General features: G+C 36.8%; 1 protein-coding gene across 6 annotated transcripts in view; it reads right to left on the bottom strand.

The window, feature by feature from the left end:
- Window positions 1-20022, bottom strand: part of CENPP (centromere protein P) — a 220403-nt gene that overhangs the window by 180025 nt on the left and 20356 nt on the right. For all 6 annotated transcript variants that reach the window (XM_072959105.1, XM_006209218.4, XM_072959107.1 and 3 more), the window contains exons 3-4: window positions 18486-18574; window positions 7199-7287 (exon numbers count right to left, since the gene is read on the bottom strand). In XM_072959105.1, coding sequence (XP_072815206.1) covers window positions 7199-7287; window positions 18486-18574 — 178 coding nt within the window. The remainder of the gene's footprint in view (window positions 1-7198; window positions 7288-18485; window positions 18575-20022) is intronic.

The raw sequence follows: 20022 nt of genomic DNA, 5'->3' as shown, positions 1-20022 counted from the left end.
CAGGTATTCATCCTAGAGCAAAAGTCAGTAAACTTTCCTTAGAGGGTCAGACAGTAAATACATCAGGCTTGCAGTCTGCATGGTCTGTTACAATTACTTCACCCTGCCACTGTACCATGAAAGCAACTATAGACAACACATAAGGAATAGACAGGACTGTGTTTCAATAAAACTTCTTTTATAAAAATAGGCAGTTGGTCTGTGAATCAGATTTTGCCCATTCCTGCCTAAGAGAAATGAAAAGTTATGTTCACACAAAACCCCCTACACAAATGTTTCCAGCACTTCTATTCATAATAGCAGAAAAACTAGAAAACAAAAGAGGTAAACTACAAAAGAGATAACATAAAGAACTTTGAGCAATGACCAGTCCTGACAGTGAGGCTGAAAGATCAACAGATGGATTTAATAGCCCATTAGACACAATTTGAAGCAATAATTATCCTCTACTGGAATATTCATCTAAGAAGATAATCTAGAATAGTTACACTGAAAAGCAACCATTAAAAAAATGAATGTACGTATGTATGTGCATGACTGAGACATTGCGCCATACACCAGAGATTGACACATTGTAATTAACTGTACTTCAAAAACAAACAAAAAAACAGATTCTTTAAAAAAAAAATAGACAGATTTGAAAATGAGACACATAGAACTAGTATAAATAACAAGTACTGTCAGTGAAAATTAAAACTCCATGGATGGGGGCTTAAGAGCAGATTAGTCAGAAAATGAAGAATAATTACTGAACCAAAATACAGATCTGAGGAACAATCAAGAATAAGCACAAATGAAAGACTTATATGCAGAGAAGTACAAAACACTGACTAAGGAAATTAAAGAGGACTTAAAGAAATGGAAAGATACTCCATGTTCCTGGGTTGGAAGAATTAATATTGTTAAAATGGCCATACTACACAAAGCAATCTAAAGATTTAATGTGATCCCTATCAAATTACCCAGGATATTTTTCACAGAACTAGAACAAATAATCCTAAAATTTATATGGAATCACAAAAGCTCCAGAATTGCCACAGCATTACTGAAGAAAAAGCACAAAGCTGGAGGAATAACCCTCCTAGACTTCAGACAATACTACAGAGCTACAGTAATCAAAACAGCATGGTACTGGTACAAAAACAGACATATGGATCAATGGAACAGAACAGAGAGCCCAGAAATGAACCCACAAACTTTTGGTCAATTAATCTTTGACATAGGAGGCAAGAACACACAATGGAGTAAAGACAGTCTCTTCAGCAAATGGTGTTGAGAAACCTGGACAACTGCATGTAAATCAATGACGTTAGAACACTCCCTCACACCGTACATAAAAATAAACTCAAAATGGCTTAAAGACTTAAACATAAGACACTATAAACCTTTTAGAAGAAAACACAGGCAAAACATTATCTGACAGAAATCTCAGCAATGTTCGCCTAGGGCAGTCTACCCGGGCAACAGAAATAAAAGCAAAAGTAAACAAATGGGACCTAATTAAACTTACAAACTTTTGCACAGGAAAGGAAACCATAAGCAAAACAAAAAACAAAAAACAAAAAACCTACAGAATGGGAGAAAATAAATGCAAAAGATGAGACTGACAAGGGCTTAATTTTTAGAATATAAAAATACCTCGTACAACTTAGTAAGAAAAAAAAACAAACAACCCAATCAAAAAATGGGCAGAAGACCTAAACAAGCAATTCTCCGATGAAGACATATAAATGGCCAATAGGCACATGAAACAATGCTCAACATCACTAATTGTCAGAGAAATGCAAATCAAAACTACAATAATGAGGTATCACTTCACACCAGTCAGAATGGCTGTCATTCAGAAATCTATAAATGATAAATGCTAGAGAGTATGTGGAGAAAAGGGAACTCTGCTACACTGTTGGTGGGAATGCAGTCTGGTGTAGCCATTATGGAAAACAGTATGGAGATTCCTCAAAAGACTAAAAGTAGACTTACCATATGATGCAGCAATCCTACTCCTGGGCATATATCCAGAGGGAACCTTAATTCAAAAAGACATATGCACCCCAGTGTTCATAACAGCACTATTTACAATAGCCAAGACATGGAGGTAACCTGAATGTCCATCGACATTGATGACTGGATAAAGAAGTTGTGGTATATTTATACAATGGAATACTACTCAGCCATAAAAGATGCTAGAATAATGCCATTTGCAGCAACATGGATATCCCCAGAGAATATCATTCTAAGTGAAATAAGCTAGAAAGAAAGAAAAATACCACATGATATCACTTACATGTGGAATCTAAAAAAGCAGACAGACAAACTTACTTGCAAAACAGAAACAGACTCTCAGACATAGAGAACAAACTTGTGGTTACCGAGGAGGGACGGGGAGGGGATAAACTGGGAGTTACAGATTTGCAGATATTAATTGATACATATATAACAGATAAACAATAACTTCATGTTTATAGTGCAGGGAACTATATTCGATTTCTTGTATTAACTCACAACAAAAAAGAATATGAAAACGAATATAAGTATGTTTATGTAGGACTGAGGCATTGTGCTGTTGTACATCAGAAACTGACACAACATTGTAAACTGACTATACTTCAGGTATATATATATATGTACATATATATATATACACATACAAAAAAAGAATAAGCACAAAAATATGAAGAGATATAAAACATAAAGGAAGGGCAAGATGCCTGCAGAGGAAAAAAGATATTATGTCCCAAATTTCAGAATGAGAGTCAAGAGAAAATCAAGAAAGAGTTCCACTTTAATATTAAAGATGTAAAAAGCTGCCGAGAAGGCCACTCTCAATCTAATGTCAAGGAAAAGTCTGACTAATCTATAAAATCTTAAACTTTTTTGACCCAATAAAAGCCCTAAAGTTATAAGGCAACCAAGTAAATTAAAATTTTTCTCCCTCAAAGGAGAAACAGGACACATAAACTACTTACATGGTTAAACGCAGGGGAGGGAAGCAGCCACCATAAAGTGGGTAACAAGAAAGCAACTCAAATTTCAACAAATTCTTAAAGGATAAATGTAGGGTAGGGTGTCATTTTGGAACAGACAGGAACCCCAGACACAAAGGGACTCCTCCAGGAGGACTGGAGTCATGGCAGGAGCCCACAGAGAGCTCCCCGCAGTGGGATAGGTATGAAGAAGACGTGATTAGCTGCTGCTGAAACAAAAAGCCAGAATTCTCCTCTGGTAGGAAGCAAAAGCCCTAAGCTCCTAAAGAAGTAGCAGCAAAGCAATGGGAGAAAAAAAATCTCTTGCAAGGGAGGAGGAGGAGTCAAACCGAGTCTGATTCTGGGAGAGTGGGGAGAAAACACTTCTGATACCAGAAGAAAGAGCCACTGCTTTGGGAAGAGGTGCAGAAGCTAAATCCCTCTGCTCCATGGGAGGGGTAGGAAACCCTGTGGGCGCAGGATCCTACACTAAAACCAAGCATAACCCTGCTACCATGGTGGAGTGTCCAAGGGAGGGGCAAGGAGCTCTCTCCCACTCAAGACCAACCCCAGATCCAGGCTGAGTCTGGCTGCACTGGGGAACAGGAGCAGGAACAGTGGGTTCCATAGGACCCGCCCGATACTAAGGATGGACCATGGAAACACAGAATTCCCTTTGCTCCCACCATGAGCATAGCACCAAGTAACAAGCATCTACACCTACTGCTGGGGGAGTGTCTAGTGCAGTGAAGAGTGCAGTGTAATTCTGTTCTGAGATACAGATGTGTAGGGACTGATAAAAGCTGAGAGTGAGGCTGAAATGCTGACGAAAGCCCTCCAGGTCCCCAAACTCCATTCTACCCATAAGGAAGAACTAAATTTGAATTTGAATTCACTGCTGGAAGAATCTGAAGCCTTTGGCGCCTGAAGTTAAGAAAGAAACAAAGTCCCACACCTATAGCTTAACTTGCTGACTAGCTTGAATTAAACTGCATACTAACAGCCTGATAAAAGACTGTGCTCATTTCTGGGCATAAATACTATTTGTTTCAGTGTCTACTGTTTCTCCACACAGTGTCCATCAGTCACTAAAAAATTATGAGATACAAAAATTTAAGAAAAAACAACCTGTTGTAAACCAATCACCAGAATTGGACTCAAAGATGATTCAAATGTTAGTAACATTAGACAGGGGCTTTAAAGTAACTATGATTAAAAATCATAGAGACACAAATAGGAATGGAATAGAGAAGAAAATGGGGATTTATTGTTTAATGGGTATAGAGTTTCAGTTTTACAAGATGAAAAGAGTTATGGAGACGGATGATGATGGTTGTATAACATTATGAATGTATTTAACACCACTGAACTCTACACTTATAATTGGTTAGAAGGTAAATTTTATGTTATATATATTTTATCACAATTTTTTTAATTGGGGAGAAAACAAAATAGTCTTCTATCTTGAATGTGGTGGTGGGTTCACGAAGCTATATATATAATAAAATTGCATAGAACACAAACACACACACACACACACACACACATACACACACGAGTGCTTGCACAACTGATAAAATTTGTGAAAGCTCCCTAGATATTATGAAGATCAATTTTCTGATTTTGATAGTATACTGTAGTTATGCAAGATGTTACCATCGTCAGAGGCTGGAGGAAGGGTGTATGGAATCTCCTTGTATACTGTTTTTGTTTTTTGCAACTTCCTGTAAGTCTACAATTATTTGCAAATTGAAAGCTTAAAAATGTGTATGTGTAAGAATAGATGAAATAAGATTAGCAAAATACTGATAACTGATGATGTAGCCTAATGGGTAGCAGCAGGTTAATTATACTATTATTTTACATATCCATGTGTCCTCCACTTTTCCAAAGTTTGATTCACACCACTTCACTTTTACCAAAGATCTATATTAATACCTCTTTTCGCTAATTAAATAGAAATCTGAAAAGATCTTTCACTTTTAGTTTTTAAAAAAGCGAAAAGTGAAAATAGTGTTCAAGTTGTGTTTAGCAGCAAGCCGTCACAGAAGCACACACTGAGCAGCTAAAGTGGTACCACCAAGCTCCTTCCCCAGAAACTACACTCAGCATCTCAGCATCAAGCCACCATAGCTTTCAACTGTGTCTGTGAGCATCTGTGCTGTATCTTGATTTATTTTGTGCATCCATCAGCAAAATGTGTCCTGAGGTAATTGCTTCTTCATGTTACACCATTATGGCTTACAAAGGAATTTCATAGGAATGCTCTATTTTCGAACAACAGGGAAAACTTACATTTGAAAATTTCCATAAGAAAATACAAAAGAAAAAAAACTGATTAATAGGTTATAAGATCTAGTAAAAAGAAAAAACTTGGACAACATGCATGAACAAATGGCGAATTTCAGCAGAGAGAAAAATTAAGAATCAAACAAAAACACTAGAAATAAAAAATATTACACTGGAGATGAAGAATTTCTTCAGCGGGCTCACTGGCAGACTGGACCTCAGCTGAGGGAAGAATCTGTAAACTGGAAGACAGGGTAACAGAACTTATCCAAACTGAAATGCAAAGAAAAAAAAAAGAGTGAAAGAAATAGAACAGAGTATCCAAACACTGAGACAATATATCAAATGTTCTAACATACGTGTAATCAGAGTTAGAGAAGAAGAAAGAAAATAGGACAGAAAAAGCATCTGAAAGATATGGTTGGGAATTTTCACATAAACATACACTAGAAATAGCAGAAACTGTTGAAAAGCAAAATTAATAGAAGGTGAAAGCATCTGAAAAATCACACATACACAAAAACAATACAGCAGACCTATGCCCTCCAGGGGACACGGGAAGGATTTACTTAAAGATGTGAAGGAAAAACTAATGTTAACCCAACTGTCAATGGTCAAAAACACATTCCTGGTTTTACTCCCATCTCTCAGTTTTCTAATTCCTTTGCAGGATCCTTCAGTTCTATTCAGCAGTACACTTAAGAATCCTTTGAGGTTCAGTTCCAGTCCTTCTTATATTTTCACTCTATATTCTCTCCATACTCATTTCTGCTCAAAGTTTTTACTTTATCCACTGGCAGATCACTCCAATGTTTTTATTTCCTACCTACACCTCTTCTTAGCTGTTTACTTCTTTTTACTTCAGTGTTTCAAAGGTATTCAAGTTCAATATGTCCAAACTGAAGACACAATCCCGCCAGACGTGGTACTTTTCCAACTTTTCCTATCTCAACAAATGCAGTCACCTCCAGCAAGCAGGTACTGACTTTGGACAGTTGACTTGGGACAGGAGTCACTATCTGTCATTGACTCCTGACCCCTCTTATTCCATCAACATCATGCCTATTCAATTACACTTCCTGAATATCCCCTAAATCCATCTAGCTCGCTCTCTCAACTACCATTATTCTAGTCCAAACTACACACTTGTTTCCCTGAACTGTTTCAATGGGCTAGTCACTGACCCCCCAATATCTAATTCTGTACCCCTTAAATCTCTTCTCCTTCCAGCATGAGGAATAATTCTTTCCAGAATGTCACACTTCTGCCTTGCTTAGGCTCAGTTTAAAACCTTTCAGTGCTTCATGTTGGTCTTAGGACTATGATCAAACTCCTTATACTTAAATCCATAGTGTGACCTTACGTATGTTGCTAGTCTTGTCTTCTACCACACTCTCCTGCTCTCATCCTCCCCTAGCCACTCTGGTCTTCTGGCCATTGCTCACAGTTGCCATGCTCCCCCTTACCACAGTGCCTGTGTATAAGCTATTCTGTCTAGAACCTCTCTGTTAGTGTATGCCTGCTCATTTTGCAGATATCAGCTCAAGTTTCAGGAAAGTATTTTATGTTCTCCCCCAAAGTCAAATTCCTGATGGATGCTTCAACAGCATTGTGTAACTCTTTCTGCAGCAATTATCACAGCCATAATTTTAGATTTATTTCTACAATGATTTAATATCTGACTTCTCTTCTAGTCTATAAATTCCATGAAAATCCAGGACTACATCTGTTTTTGCTCACATTTTAATTTTAATGCTTATCACATGGTAGATGTATAATAAACTTTAATTGAATGAATGACAGATACAGAGAATATTAAATGTAAGTCACAATAATGGTGCTATGCTGTCAAACATATTTTGATATCTACTGATCAAGAAAAAAGAACAGGTAAACTTAAAGTTGTAAAGTGAAACAATCCCTTAAAAAAATGTAAAGTATCTTACCTAGACACAAATTCACTTAATTCTGAATATTCGGTGGGCTCCATTATTATGCTGAGGTCAGTAATCACTGAAGATACACTCTCCTTATTCTAAAATAAGGACAAAAATACTTTTTTGTATCAAAGCACAGTCAACTTTTAAATAAAATACAAAGAAAAAACTACTTTGAAAAAACAAGGTGAAATGTCACCCCAAAATAAGAAAAACTAACCAAGAAAGGGTAATGCAAACATGAGTTACTTCTTCTAAGAATGAAATCAGACCCTCAATCCATACTAAAAACCAAAATGAACTCCAAACAATTACTTACTTACATATAAAACACCAAAATCATAGGAAGAAATATAGACATTTAACTGATTACTAAGTTAGAAAGAACTTTCTAGGCAAACAATAACAAAAATAAATAAATAAGCAAGTAAAAACAATGGATGACATTTAACCTGTAACAACATTCTGACAATGCATAACTTAAAATATTTATATTCTCTGTCCCAGAACTTTGAATTCTAAGACTCTATCATAAGGTAATGAGAAATGAAGACAAAGACTAATGGCTCCTTAATACAAAAAAGCCAATAACAACTCTGTATTCAAATTCAGGTTTTCTCCTTCCCTCTAGTCAAGTTTCTTCTATTACATATTTACCTATAATTTCTCTTTCACTTTTTTCTTATTTTTGGAAAAATCATATATTGACTCTTCATTGTCCTCCAGATTTTCCTTCTTTTCAGTTGCACTTGTAGGCAATTTTTTTCAAGTCTATACTCCTGGCTACTTTTAATTTAATTTTCAGCACTATAATCATTTTCTCTCTCTCTCTTTTTTAATTGAAACATAGTTTATATCGTGTCAATTTCTGGTGTACAGCATAATGTTTCAGTCATACATATACATACATATCTTTGTTTTCATATTCTTTTTCATCATAGGTTACTACAAGATATTGAATATAGTTGCCTGTGCTATACAGAAGAAAATTGTTTATCTGTTTTATATTCAGCACTATAATCATTTAATTCTTTCTTCCCTTCTCTAAGCTCTTTCTCTCTTATTCAGTCTTCTTTGAATGCTTTCATTTGAGAGTCCAAGAAGTCATAATGTAGCATGTTCTTGTATTTCCTGGATTAATTCTCTAAAACTGTATTTATCTCCATTTTCTAATTCCTTTTGAGGCAAGGATCCTAAATGATGATGAACAAACTCTGTATCATCTTTATGCTCTGAACTCTGTAGATCTTATTTGTTACCAGGATTAGATCTAGCAATTTCTAGTATTTTCTAAGGGGATATAGAGTGAGTGGATACTGCTTGACTCTTCCCCATTAGTCTGGACACTGTCTATATTTTGAGTAGCTGGAGAAATGGATATTAATGGCTTATAATTTGTTTAGATTTTCAGCTACTCAAGAACATAGAATTGTTAGGAGCAGCTGTAGATAAAGTAGGCTGTCAGTACGCATCTACCACCGTATCTAACCAAGAACAAATTCCAGAGACACTTAGAACTCAATAATGAAAAGACAAATAACCTAATTAAAAACTGAGCATCTCAACAGACATTTCGTCAGGGATGATTTACAAATGGCCAATAAGCTTATGAAAAGATGTTCAACATCACTAGTCATAATCTGGTACTTTCATCTGACCCAGTAATTCTATACCTACACATATACAAGAAAAATAAAAATGTATGTCCACTTAAAAACTTAACAACCTGACCTCAAAGATCCTGCCTGAATTTCAACAGCACATTCCTTTCTACCACAGTCAATTTAACCTAGGTCCGCATTTGTCATTTTTCTCTACAACTTGTGGGTAGAGACATTCAAGAAAAGGGTCCTGTTAATTTCACAAAAATTTACATACTGCTCATGAAGCAGCCTCTATCAGAATGTAGTGTTTTCTATCATTTGGGTTTGAATGTCACCACATCAGGTAAATTTTCTTTGGAGTCTGTGATATGAGATACTCTTTTCAAAAATTTCTCTTGAGGTATAATTGACATATAACACTATTAGTTTCAGGTGCTCAAAATCATTATTCCGTATTTGTCTATACTGCAAAATGATCACCACAAATGCTCTAGTTAATATATGTCTCCATATATAATTACAAAAATTGTGTTTTTTTGTGATGTGAACTTTGAAGATTTACTCTCTTAGCAACTTTTAAAAATGCAATTAACTACAGTTGCCATACTGTACATTAGATCCTCATAACTTATTTATTTCATCTCTGGAGGTTTGTACCTTTTGACTGCCTTCAACCATTTCCCCCGTCTCCTCTCCCTGGAAACCACCAATCTATTCTCTTTTGTTTAGGTTGTTTCTTAGATTCCACATATAAGTGACGTCATACAATTATTTCTCTGTCTTACTTCACTTAGCATAATGCTCTCAAGGTCCATCCATGTTGTCACAAATGACGCTATTTCATTCATTTTATGGCTGAATAATATTCCATTATATATACAGACTATAATTTTCTTTATCCATTTGCCCATCAATGGACCCTTTGGTTGTTTCCATGCCTTGGCTATTGTAAATAATGCTGCAATGAACATGGGGGTGCATATATCTTTTCGAGTTAGTGTTTTTGTTTCCTTGGATAAATACCAAGTCGAATTGCTGGGTCATAGAGTAGCTATTTATTTTTTTATTGAAGTACAGTTGATTTACAATGTTGTGATAATTTCTGGAGCAAAGCATAGTGATTATTATACATATATATATGTTCTTTTGCATACTTTTTCACTATAAGTTATTACAAGCTATTGAATATACTTCTGTGTGCTATGCAGTAGGACCTTGTTGTTTATTTTATATATAGTTCTTAGTATTTGTAAATTTCCCAAGTCCTAATTTATCACCTCCTCCTTTTCCCTTGGTAACGAAAAGTTTGTTTTCTATGTCTGTGAATGTGTTTTCGTTTTATAAATAAGTTCTGTTTTGTAAATAAATTTGTCTTTTTTTAGATTCCACATAAAAGTGATACATGATTTTAGTCTTTCTCTATCTTATTTCAGTTAGTAGGATAATCTCTAGATCCATCCATGATGCTGCAACTGGCATTATTTCATTCTTTTTTATGGCTGAGTAGTGTTCCATTGAATACACACACACACACACACAGACACACACACACACAGAGCACATCTTTATCCAGTTATCTGTCAATGGACATTTAGGTTGCTTCCATGTCTTAGTTGCAGTAAATGGTGCTGCTTTGAACAGTGGGGGTGTATATGTCTTTTTGAATTAGAATTTCCTCCAGATATATGACCAGGAGTGGGATTGCTGGGTCATATGGTAAGCATATTTTTAGTTTTTTAAGGAATCTCCATACTGTTTTCCATAGTAGCTATATCAAATTACATTCCCACCAAAAGTGCAGAAGGGTTCCCTTTTCTCCACACTCTCTCCAGCATTTATCATCTGTGGACGTTTTAGCCCACATTTAAGTCCATTCTGACTGGTGTGAGGTGACTGTAGTTTTGATTTGCATTTCTTTGATAATTAGCAATACTGAACATCTTTTCACGTGCCTGTTGGCCATCTGTATGTCTTCACTGGAGAAATGTCTGTTTAGGTCTTCTGCTCATGTTGTGATTGGGTTGTTTGGTTTTTTTTGTTACTGAGTTGTATGAGATATGTGCATATTGTGGAAATTAAGCCTTCGTCAGCTGCATCGTTTGCAGGTATTTTCTCCCAGTCTGTCTTATTTTGTTTACAATTTCCTTTCCTGTGCAAAAGCTTATAAATTTAATTAGGTCCCATTTGTCTATTTTTGCTTTTATTTCTAATGCCTTGATAGACTGACTTAGGAAAACACTGCTACAATTTATGTCAGAAAATGTTTTGCCTATGTTGTTTTCTAGGAGATTTATGGAATCCTGTCTTATGTTTACTTCTTTAAGCCATTCTGAGTTTATTTTTGTGTATGATGTGAGGGAGTGTTCCAACTTCATTGATTTACATGCAGCTGTCCAGGTTTCCTAAAGCCACTTGCCAGAGACTATCTTTCTTCCACTGTATATTCTTGGCTCCTTTGTCTAAGATTAATTAACCATAGGTATGTGGGTTTATTTCTGGGCTCTCTATTCTGTTCCATTGATCCATATGTCTGTTTTTGTCCTAATACCATGCTGTTTTGATTATTGTAGTTTTGTAGTATTGTCTGAAGTCTGGGAGGGTTATGCATCCAGCTTCATTCTTTTCCTTCAGTATTGCTTTGGCAATTCTGAATCTTTTGTGATTCCATATAAATTTTAGGATCATCTATTCTAGTTCTGTGAAAAATGTCCTGGGTAATTTGATAGAGATTGCATTAAATCTCTAGATTGCTTTGGACAGTCGGTCATTTTAACAAAATTAATTGTTCCAATCCAAGAGTACAGGGTATCTTTCCATTTCTTCAAATCATCTTTAATCTCCTTTATCAATGTTTTAGAGTTCTCAGTGTATATGTCTTTCACCTCCTTGGTCAGGTTTATTCCTAAGTGGCATTCACCAGTGAAGTCATCTGGTCCTGGATTTTAGTTTGTTGGGAGGTTTTTAATTATCGATTCGATCTCATTAGTAATTGGTCTGTTGAGATTTTTCTGCTTCTTCCTGACTCAGTCTTGGAAGGTTGCTTCTAAGAGTTTATCCATTTCTTGGTACATAATTCTTCACAGTATTGATCCTTTGTATTCCTGTGGTAGCAGTTGTAGTATCTCCTCTTTCATTTCTGATTTTACCTTTTTTTTCTTAGTGAATCTAGCTAAAGGTTTGTCCATCTTGATTATCCTTTCAAAGAACTGGCTCTTAATTTCACTGATCTTTTCCAATGCGTTTTCAGTCTCTCATTTGTTTCTGTTCTGATTTATGGTATTCCTTTCCTCCTGACTAACCCTGGGCTTCACTTCTTTATCTTTACACCTCAGTTTCTTGAGGTATAAAGTTAGGCTTTTTATTTGAGATTTTTATTGTTTCTTTAGGTAGGCATATATCACTATGTCTTCCCTTTCAGAACTGCTTTTACTGCAGGCTGTATGTTTTGGACTGCTGTATTTCCATTTTCATTAGTCTCAAGGTATTTCTTTATTTTGCTTTGATTTCTTCTTTGATCCACTGATTGTTCAGTAGCATGATTTAATTTTCATATATTAGTGAATTTTCCATTATTCTTCTTGTAATTGATTTTCAGTCATATCATTGTGGTTGGAAAAGATGCCTGACATCATTTCAATCTCCTTTTATATAAGATTTACATAGGCCAGTCTGGTCTATTCTGGAAAATGTCCCATATACCTATGAAAAGAATGCATATTCTGTTGCTTTTGGAAGCAATGTTCTGTATATATCTGTTAAGTCAACCTGGTCTAATGTGTTCTTTCAGGTCAATGTTTCCTTATTGTTTTTCTCCCTGGATGATCTAGCCATTGGTGTGTAATTTAAGGTCCCTTATTATTATTACATTGATGTTTATTTCTCCCTTTAGGTCTGTTAGTATCTACTTTACATATGTAGTTATTCCTTTGTTGTTTGTATAAATATTTGCAAATGTTATATCCTCTTGTTGAATTGACCCTTTTATCATTTGCCCTTCTTTCTCTTATTACAGTCTTTGTTTTAAAGAAGCATGTATTTTGTCTCATATAAGCATAGCTACCACAGATTTCTTTTGGTTTTCATTTGCATGGAGTATATAGTTTTCCATCCTTTTGCTTTCAGTCAGTGTGTTAAATCTGAAGTGAGTCTCTTGAAGGCAGCATATAGATGGGTCTTGTTTTTTATTCATTTATCCACTCCATTTCTTTTGACTGTAGAATTTAGCCTATTTACATTTAAAGTAATTATTGACAGGTATGTACTTCATGCCACTTTGTTTGTTGTTTTCTGACTGTTTTGCAGTTCCTCTGTTTTCTTTTCTTGCTCTTTCTTTGTGGTTGAATGACTTTCTTTAGTGGTACTCTTATATTCATTTCTTATTACCTTTTTTGTATCTACTATAGATTTGGCTTTATCGTTACCATGAGGCTTAAATAACAATTTGCATTTGTAACAGTCTATTTTAAGTTGATAACAACTGAAACACATTCTAGAGCTCTACATGTTTACTCTCCCCCCTCAACATTTTATGTTTTTGATTTTACATTTCACATTTCTTTATCATGTATATCCCTTAACTAATTACTGTAGCTACAGTTGTGTTACTACTTTTGTCTTTTAACCTTCATACTAGCTTTATAAGTGATTAATTCAATGCCTACACTTTATATTTACCAGTGAGATTTATACTTTCATGTTTTCTTGGTACTAATTAGTGTCCTTTCTTTTCAACTTAAAGAAATCCCTTTAATATTTCTTATAAGGCTGGTTTACTGGTGATGAACATCTTTATCTTTTGCTTTTCTGCAAAACTTTTCTATCTCTGCTTTGATTCTGAGTAACTTTGCCAGGTTGATTATTTTTGGTTGGGACGTTTTTTCTTTCAGCACTTTGGATACATTATGCTACTCTAGTCTGATCTGCAGTTTCTGCTAAAAAATCTCCTTAAAGTCTTTAGGGGATTCCCTTGTATACAACAAGTTGTTTTTCTCTTGCTGCTTTTAAGAGTCTCTCCTTGTCTTTAATTTTTGGTATTTTAATTTTAATGTGTCTTGGTGTGGGTCTTTTTGGGTTTTTCTCATCTGAAATTCTCTAAGGTTCCTGGATCTGGATAACTGTTCCTACAGTTTACGGAAGTTTTCTGCCATTATTTCTTTGAATGTGTTTTTGGATCCTTTCTCTCTCTTCTCCTTCTAGGATTCCCATAATTAGTAGGCTTCATGTTAGTAAGCTTCATGTTGTCCCATAAATCCCTTAATCTTCACTTTTTTTCATTCTTTTTCCTTTTTGTTGCCTTGATTGGGTGAGTTCCTGTACCCTGCCTTTGAGTTCACAGATCCTTTCTCCTGTCTCATGTAGTCTGCTGTTGAACTTCTCTAGTGTATTTCCAGTTCAGTTATTGTATTCTTTAGCTCTGTGACTTCTGTCTGGAACTTTCTTACATTTTCCGTATCTTTGTTGAAGTTCTCAATGTGTTCATCCATTTTTCTCCTAAGTTTGGTTAGAATCTTTCTGATCATTACATTGAACTCTTTCAGGTAAATTACTTACCTCTGTTTAAGGTTTTTTTCCTGATGCATTACCTTGTTCTTTCTTGCGTGGAACACATTTCTCTATTTCTTAATTGTATTTGATTATCTATGTTGGTTTCCATGCATTAGCTGAAAGAGCCATCTCTCCAGTCTTGAAGGAGAGGACATGTGTAGGATATGAACCTTATTCTTCAACTCTGCCCTAGCTCTTGGTTGTCTCTGAAACCTCTGTGACTATCCAAGCTGTCAATTTTATTTTTTATAGCTCCCAGTGGTTGAAGTTGTGCCAAGACCAAATATTCTTTTTAATTTTGAAATTTCCCTATTTTGAATCTTTTTTTAATTTTCTTAGGGCTTCAGGGAAAGTAGTTATGAAAATATACTTAGTCTGCCACTTTCCCCACAAACTGCCACCTATTTGATTTATTATGCTGCATGTACTACAAATGCTGACACATGTTAATTTTCAGTTTTCCAACTTCTCACAAACTGTACAACAGTGTTACCAACACCAAACAGTAAATTTTGGGGGAAAACTTGTATGTTCCAACCACGTCTGACAATAGCTGTGCCAACATGGGTAATCATTCAAACATTCTGGGTGTATTTTCCTATAAAATAAGAAGGTTGAGCTAGATAATCTCTAAGGATACTTTTGATTCCAACATTCAATTAATATGATTCTAGGTTGCTTTTCATTCTAACATTGTATTACTATGATTTTATTATAACAATATTCTATAAGTAAGGTAGTTTTATTGTTTAGTTACTTTTTAATTTTCTGATAGCTAAACATCTCCCTCTAGTGGAAATTTTGTTTTTTAAAAACATTGTAGAACATAGAAAGTTGCTATTTCTTTAGCATTCCTTTTATTCTGTCAGTCTCAACTATGAAAATCTGTTCAACATATAAAATGGTCAAACTATTTTAGAAAGCAGTTTGGTACTACTAATCAGAATTTACAGGTACATCTCCTTTAACCTCATAATTCTACTAGAGATAGAGTTCTAAAAGTGTATTGACTCCAAGTAGGCCTAGAATACGTGACAGTTTACCATTAAATAGTGAAAATCATAGAATTCGAAAGGTGCAGAGAGAAAGCAAGTGTTCTTAACATACCCTGGGAGAGCATGTTCTTTCTGTAGCAAATTAAGTAAAACTGAGCAGTTCAAAAGCACCTACATACTTTCAAATGTTCACATGACAACTTAATGTCCCTTTAGAGATTCAGCAATGTTCTATGACTTTCAAAGAATATAAATCATTCCTTTCCTTAGATTTTTTTTCCTGCACCCTCTAAGGCATATGGGACAGAAATTGCTGGAAGTCTCCAATATCTGTACTTCTTCCTTGCGCCAATTTTTTCACTGGCTGCGTGGTCATGCATAATGAAGACTAAATTTCCAGCCTCCTTTGCATTAATTTATTGGCCATTAGAATGTACTTGACAATGACGGATGGTACAGCTTCTGGAAAATGCAAGGTGTCTTTCTACGGCAAGGGCGGGGTGACAGGGAAGGGGCTTGTTTGCCCAGCCCTTTCCTGATGTCTGAAATGCTAAAGTGATAACTGCACCGTGATTTGGAAGCTGCATGGGTGATGGCAGAGCCTGATGACAATGAAAGCACCATACTAGCCCTTGAAAACTTACCCTGAAATTTTGCCTAATCAATAGAGAAATAAACTTCTAGTACTTTGAGCTTTCCTTAAAGTTTTCTGTTATGTGAAGCTCAACTAATTCTAATTCACTCAGCATATGAGCTAATAGTGTAACTTAAGGCCATTACTAAATGGTTACAAAATTTCCAGTCATGCCTTGGTGGTATGAGCATCAGATTAGCTTAAAATACTGTTGACAGGGAAGTGACGTCCAGGCTGGTGACACTCACTACTGGCTGTAGGAGGTAGAAAGGCCTGTATGGCAGGGCCCATGTGGCTCTGTTCCTGTCTGTGCAGCCTCATGGTGGCCACCCAAGACCAGCAAACCAAACCACTGTGGGAGCTGCAGGGGCCCAGTGCCAGCTTATGCTGGAAATGCCTCTGGTCAGGCAACGGCCATTCTTCAGAAGTACATCACATTATAAAAAATGTCCTAGAACAAACCTCATACTTGATTTGATTCATGATGTGATCAAATTATGCAACCTCAACAAAATGAACTTAAAATATTGTCTATTTTATCTCTCAGTTCAAAGTCCCACTAATGAGAACACCAATTAATCTTTGGGCACAACGTATCTTGGAATGTACAGCTCCCTTGAGCAACTCATTCACCTCAACTTCAGAGGATGGTCTTGTTTCAGTTGGACTTGTAGACAGCCTCCCAAGGATGAGCCTCGTTTTGCCAGCAGTCTGGCTTCTGTCTAGATAACCCATGGGGTGACTATAAAAAAGGTGAATGCCAATAGCAGAAGAAGCCTGCAGGACCTCAGGGCTACTAGGATGCCCCTGAGCAGTTTGGGGGCAATGATAGCACACTGATAATGCAGATATTCTCAGACATGGAAATGGACCTCAGATCTCTGACTCTGCCAACCTGACATAGATTGTAGGCCTGGTTATTAATAGAGGCCAGCACGCAGGTAAGCACTTGGTGTATCAACACTCTGAGTTTAGAATCACAGTAGCCACGAAGAAAGAAAATGCAGCTGGACCGACTATGCATCCTTCTGCAATGAGACAACATCCAGGAATTCCTGGGCCACACAAAGGAGAAGCCTAGAGTCCTGAGAGGGGCTGTTCATCGTAAATCAGATCAACCCATTTGGGTCCACATTCTGTTTTAGTCTTCAGCAGATGATCTTTGCGGTCATGCAGAACTACAGTATCATCTTGGTGACTTAGCATGGCTACAAGGCCTAGTGTCAACCTAGGAACAGAATACCACCCTTAGGGCCACACTGTGGATGTTCTTGCTCACTCTGGCAGACTGAAGGTGGATACTCTGAGGTGGCTGCAAGCTGGAAGCTTTATCATCGGATAATGGGCTTAGATATTTCTCAGTTCACTTTCAGCCTGTCAGAGTCAGCGGTGACAACCGTGGACATGGACTGGACTGTAGAGTTCCCAAGAAGCAAAACCTCTAGCCCAGATACCTGGATCCAGTCACTCTTGACCAGTCAGGGGTGGCTGGCTGACACCTGACATCAACCCCTGTCCCAAATAAAAAGGGACAAGTTGGGGCTGTTTTTGTGGCTGAGAATAAGCACGAGGAATTCAGGCACATGCCCATAAATACAAGCAAGCAGCTTATCCATAGGACTTGTTTGTGACAACTGGTCTGCATCCACCTTAGTTATCTGATGAGCTGAGGCCAAGGCAGCCTTCCTGCCTCCCCTGTTCCTCTCCTCTATACACACTCCCTGGAGGCCCAACTCATAAAACCAACTGGTTAAAACTACTTTCTGCTACTGAAGCATGTGCCCAGACTTGGTCAGTTCTCAATCTATGTCTGGATCCCACTCTTCTTAGAGACAGACTCTGAAGATCTCAGAGCCTTGTTCTGTCCTATCCTGGCCAAGGGCTGCACGTTAAGATTCTGCCTGCATTCTGATTTTATGTGAAAATCCTAGCCAACAGTATCTTCCTCCTGCAGCAGTTCTGTATAGCTTGCTGCTATAACCGTGAACCACCCGGAGTCTAATCCTCCAGCCCTGAGCAGAATTACAGCAGGCCCAGATGACCACAACTACAGGAGAGGCCCTGAGCAAGAACTGAGCTGCTCCCAAATTCCTAACCCACCGAAAATGGGTGAGATAATAAATGTTTTTGCTCTGTTAAGCTGTTAAATTTGGGAGAAGTTTGTTAAATAGCAACAGGTAACTCCTAGATAATAGACGGCTGACATATGACTACTGAGGGCATCCAGGACTGTTCCCATGGCCTTGGGTCTCGCACTGGGAGCCCAAGAGCATCTTGCTACCTGCCCTCCAATAAAGCACTACGCTCTCAGAATCCAACCTATCGTATGCAGTTGCTGGGGTATTCACACTTAAAAAAATTTTTTTTTACAGTACCACTTCGTACAAACGTGCTACAAGAGGGCTCTGGCTGAAGAATTCCTCCTCAGCTCAGCCATTCCTGAAGACTGCGGTGTGGGCATTTTTTATTCCCTAGCAGCAGATTCTATGTTATCTGTCACAACATATTCCTTAACTTACCTGGATTTCCAGAATCTGAAATTCAAGTTGAAATGTAATCATGTGGCAATTTCCTGATAATCTGTGTCTCTGTAGAACTTTCTTTGTGCCTGTAAATCAGAAAAACAAATATTCCGTTTGCAAATAATTTTCTTCAAATGTCTGTTATTTAAGTTTGTGTGGATATCTATAATACATGTGGGTATATGTTTGAGAGTGTTTTGTAGTATTTGCACTGAAAATATCTGGAAGAATCTGCAACAAACTGATTACCTCTGTGACATAGGATTAAAGACAACCTGTATTTTCCAGCTCTCAATTATATCAAAGATTAAGGTAAGAAACAGAAATATGCTAGTATAACTGTAGACAAGTTTGATTCATGATAACTTAGACATTTTTCATTTTTTCAACATTATCTGGTTCTTGTTAGACAGTAAATAAAATCCATATATTTATCTCAGTTACCTCTCAAAACTTTACTAAAATGACAGCAAAATTACTTTTCTAGGCATGCAGCCTGATTTCTTTTTTTTTTTTTTTTAACAAATGTTTCCCATGTAACCATCATCAAGATCAAGACACAGAAATTTTAAAGTACCCCATAAAGTTCCCTCATGCCCTTCCCCGGCTGTATATACACTATGCTCCCTCGTAAGAGATAATCATGATTCTGACTTTATTATCATCTATTTTTGCTAATGAAGGTATTTTTAGAGGGTACAATTTTTTTTAAATTGAAGTATAGTTGCTGTACAATGTTATATAAGTTACCAGGTGTACAATACAGTGATTCACAATTTTAAAGGTTATAATCCATTTACAGTTATTATAAAATATTAGCGATATTCCCCATGTTGTACTATATATCTTTGTACGTATTTTATACCTAATAGAATTAAGTACCTGTATCCCTACACTGCTCCCCTGCCCCTCAAAAAGGGCACAATTCTGCAAGGATAAAAAGCAGACGAGAGATGAGAGTAACCTAATTTTGGAAGCAGGAAATCAGACGGACGAGCTAGATAAATATCACACAAGAAAGTGGTACTGACCTGGCAGATCAGGAAAACTGAAATCTAAGCCAGCCTTGGGGGAAGCTCAGAATCAAGCCCACTCAAAGGCAAGCTCAATGAGCACCATCAATTACTTCTACAGATGGGGTGAACTTATGGCTCGCAATAGACGCGACGACTTTTGCACAATAAAACCTCACTCTCTACACTCTCTGTATTCCATCTTTTCCTTTCAAGCATCTGAAGTGTCTCAGTTTCAATACTCATTTCTGCATGTAAATCAAACTGGCACTGAGACGAGCTGCCCAACTCCCTCTGAGCTTCACTCTTCCTCTCCCTTGGTCACGGAGGGTTATTTTGGTGGAAAAATCAGGAAGCATTGCCAAAAGTGATGCCTTCTTTAGGAAATGCTACTCTCACCTAAACAAAGTTCCCAACACCCAACTGCACAGCTGAATCAGCTTCCGCTTACCTGTTAGTTCATCACAGACGCTTGAAAATAAAACATAAGTCATTGGAACACAAACCCTCCTCTGCCAAAG

This window comes from Vicugna pacos, chromosome 4 (assembly GCF_048564905.1).
Source record: "Vicugna pacos chromosome 4, VicPac4, whole genome shotgun sequence".
NCBI lineage: Eukaryota > Metazoa > Chordata > Mammalia > Artiodactyla > Camelidae > Vicugna > Vicugna pacos.
The sequence above is the reverse complement of the archived record's forward strand: the minus strand, read 5'-3'. Positions and strand labels throughout refer to the sequence as shown.